The 3,525-nt window shown below is 41.2% G+C and overlaps 1 protein-coding gene across 1 annotated transcript in view; it reads left to right on the forward strand.

Moving 5' to 3' along the window:
- Positions 1–3,525, forward strand: part of dse (dermatan sulfate epimerase) — a 33,754-nt gene that overhangs the window by 26,065 nt on the left and 4,164 nt on the right. The window contains exons 4-5 of the mRNA XM_014026906.1: positions 440–733; positions 1,848–2,055. Of these exons, the coding sequence (XP_013882360.1) occupies positions 440–733; positions 1,848–2,055 (502 nt within the window). The remainder of the gene's footprint in view (positions 1–439; positions 734–1,847; positions 2,056–3,525) is intronic.

Here is a 3,525-nt window from a genome sequence, read left to right on the forward strand (position 1 = left end):
ACAGAACCTCGTCCTGAAAATCATTACGTTTTCAGTTCACCAATGTCGGGGAAAACGATCCAAACCATACAAGTAGCCCATCGATTTAAAGCCCAGACTCTGCTCTTTCCAACAATATAAGTGTCACAGCTCTACGTGAAAAATTCACAGAACAAGCAGCCAAGGAATAGTGAAAAAGGCTAAATTYTGGAACCATAAACACGAACGTCTTTCCTTTGTTTTTATGTCTTTAATCCACTTTGGAGTGATTTTTTTCCACTTGGCTGGACCTGTACGTCTCCTGTGTTAGTGTTGGTACATGTAATATGCTAATTCTGTACTGTGGAGATCATTAAGAGTCGTCGTCGGGTGAAAAAATCTTTCGTGAACTGGAAGTGTTGGGAGTGGCATCACGTGCTGGACCAGATGTCCGTGGYWTATAGGCTGTTGTTACAGTAAGTGAAGGAGAGGGAGGAGGACTTCTGTAGACCCTGTGTCACCTGCTGTGTTCCAGGTTACCTGCAGGAGGCCTACCTGTGGACCAAGCAGGTGCTGTCCATCATGGAGAAGTCCATGGTCCTTCTGCAGGACGTGACGGACGGCTCGCTGTATGAGGGCGTGGCCTATGGGACCTACAGCACCCGCTCTCTGTTCCAGTACATGTTTCTGGTGCAGAGACACTTCTCCATCGGACACTTCACCCACCCCTGGCTGCTCCGTCACTTCTCCTTCCTCTACAGAACCATCCTGCCAGGTAACATCACCTCACCTGTTGGACCTGGACCCACCTGGTCCTGTCCTACACCTTCTTCTAAACTGAGTGGTCTGTGTTGAAGTGTTTCCTGCGCTCTGATTGGCTGCTSTGTCTGCCTCGCTGCTGCTCTGCAGTAATGTTCTCCTGGACCGTGTTCAGACCCGGGCCGGGGCCTGCGGGGTCTGAAGGTGTCCTGGCAGATCTATGAGGATCACAGGGAGGGCAGCAGTGAGGAGGAGGAGCTGGGCTGCTCCAGACATGTTGCAGCTCCGTGTTCTGCTCCTGGAAGAACCTCCCAACACAAACAGAAGATTCTGAAGGGTTCTGCTAATCTGAACTCTGAGGCCCTGTTCAGAACTGGACCTCTACATCCACTTCAGAGGCTGGGATACCTTCAGGAAACCATTATAAACAAGCAAAATCCTGAACCTCTCAGGCCAAAAACAACAACAACCTGAAACTAAATCTTTAGCTTTACTGCAGAATCAAACTGTTATTATGGGTTCAAACAGCTGAAAAACTCCTGATAAATTACTGATTTATTGTTCTTTTTCTAAAACTGAACAAAAATATCAGGTTATATCAGTTTTTCATGGTTTTCTCATCAAATACATATTAAATCAAAATAATAATCTGGATTTTATGTCACTAAAAATGTATTTACACAAATCTAAACCAAAATATGTTTTGTCAGTATTTTTGTTTTTTATATTTATGTACTCAAAAACATAATAATGAATTGAATTTCAAACAAAATCTGTTAATTAAATGTGTTGACAAGTTTTTTATCCTTTTGTCCTGACATGTTTCTGCATGTTCCTCTGTCTTTACATGTCTTTTTGTCATTAAACTGGTTCAGATTTGTCCTTATCACACATCAGGTTATAACTGTGTCTCTGGTAATCATCATGTTGGACGAGGCGGACGGTACCTGTCCTTACAGAGGGAACAACAGAATATTTAAAAAGATGTGCATCTGTTAGGACCCTGGTCTTATTAGAAACCTGTYTGATGTACAGTCTGTGTGTGAGGGCTGCAGTTCTCCTGTGTCTTCATGATTTGWTGATGTTTTCTGTAAATCTGTGACAGAGGTTCTCCTTTCTGTTCTCACCAGGATTTCAGAGGACTGTAGCCATCGCTGACTCCAACTACAACTGGTTTTACGGCCCAGAGAGCCAGCTGGTCTTCTTGGACCGCTACGTGTTGCGTAACGGCAGTGGGAACTGGCTGGCAGGTCTCATTCATCAGAACAGAGTCACAGAAGGACCGGGGCAGGCGGGGAAAGGCCAGAGATGGTGCACCCTGCACACAGAGTTTCTTTGGTAAGATCCGGCCTCCAGTCCAGGAGCAGAACATGGTCTGAAAGCTGGTTTTGTTTGGACTCAGYCTTTTGTAAATATTGGAACATAACTTGTTTATTTTTAACCAGTCGTGTTCTTTTCTACGAGCAGCTGAACAGAAAGGACACATCATTATTTTCTGTCTGGAGCTTTTTGGATCTAGTCCAGAGGTGTCCAGTCCTGGTCCTGGAGGGTGTTTATCTTGCAGGTTTTACTTGTTTCTCTGATTCAGAGACTGCATCACCTCTTCATGTTCTGCAGAAGACTTTCACATTCATTCGAATCAGGTGTGTTGGAGCAGAGAAAGCTCTAAATCCTGCAGGATAGTGGACCTCCAGGACCAGGACTGCCCACCTCTGACTGAGACAGACTGAGCATGAGGGAAAACTGAAGCTGAGTTGTATTTTTAAATGTTCTCACCCACGGTCACCAAGCTGGAGCTCTGCAGTGAAGAGCTTTGGTTTCTGAGCGTTGAACTACAGAGTGACATTCAGCTAAAGTTAGTTTTCTGTATCACATTGGAGTACCACCTGGAGCCTGGTCTGGTCTCCATTAGCTTTAAAGCTTAACCCTTTAAAAAATAGTTAGAAAATTCCCATTTTTTTAGAACTGACGTGTTTTTTCTGGGCCTTTAAACAAAATCCAAAAAGTTTTTTTGCCACTTCACTTTGTTTATGATATATTTTTTGTATCAAATCTGATACACTGGGCTGTTTTGATAACATTTTGCTCACAACAAAGTTAAATTAAGAAAAAAGACAGTTTTGCCCATAACTTTTAACAAGTTTAGAACACCATGAAGTTTACTTCTTTGTTTTTTTTTACGACAAAGTTTTTACAGCCATTTATTTCACTTTGTGGTAGGCACAAATACAGTTTCTGTCCTTGTTCAGGTACAGATGTACCTGACACTTTTTAAAATAAATGTCATCTATTATATCATTTCACACATTTTCTTACTTTCGTTTTTTTCTCTCTTCTTCCTCAGTTTTCTTTGACATCTAACATGTAAATATTTAGTCAGTACAGCGTAGAGACTATAATTTCAAAGGAAACCACTTTGAAAATAGCTAAAATGTGTTTTCAAATGGAATTTCAGTAATTAATCAATCATCCAAAACAGTGTGTGTTATTGTGGCAAGAATACTGTTGATTAAATTACTAAAATGTCACATGACAATTCAGGACTGGAGCACCTTATATACCTGCAGTATCAAGTTTGATACACACATTTTTAACACGGTTTAACTGTACTATTAAAATTATTTTTTATGTAACTCTGCATTGTTTCAACACAGAAAGTATTTATTAAAAAAATACAAACAATATTCATGTTATTCTTACCATAACTTCTCCAAAATTAGCAAAAGTTTTCCTGAAAAAAAATGTGTGGATGACCTCGCGTCAGCAGACAAAAAAGGCAAAAAAAAAAAGTTTCACTTCCTGCAGTAC

Source organism: Austrofundulus limnaeus, unplaced genomic scaffold (genome assembly GCF_001266775.1).
Source record: "Austrofundulus limnaeus strain Quisiro unplaced genomic scaffold, Austrofundulus_limnaeus-1.0 Scaffold599, whole genome shotgun sequence".
Classification (NCBI taxonomy): domain Eukaryota; kingdom Metazoa; phylum Chordata; class Actinopteri; order Cyprinodontiformes; family Rivulidae; genus Austrofundulus; species Austrofundulus limnaeus.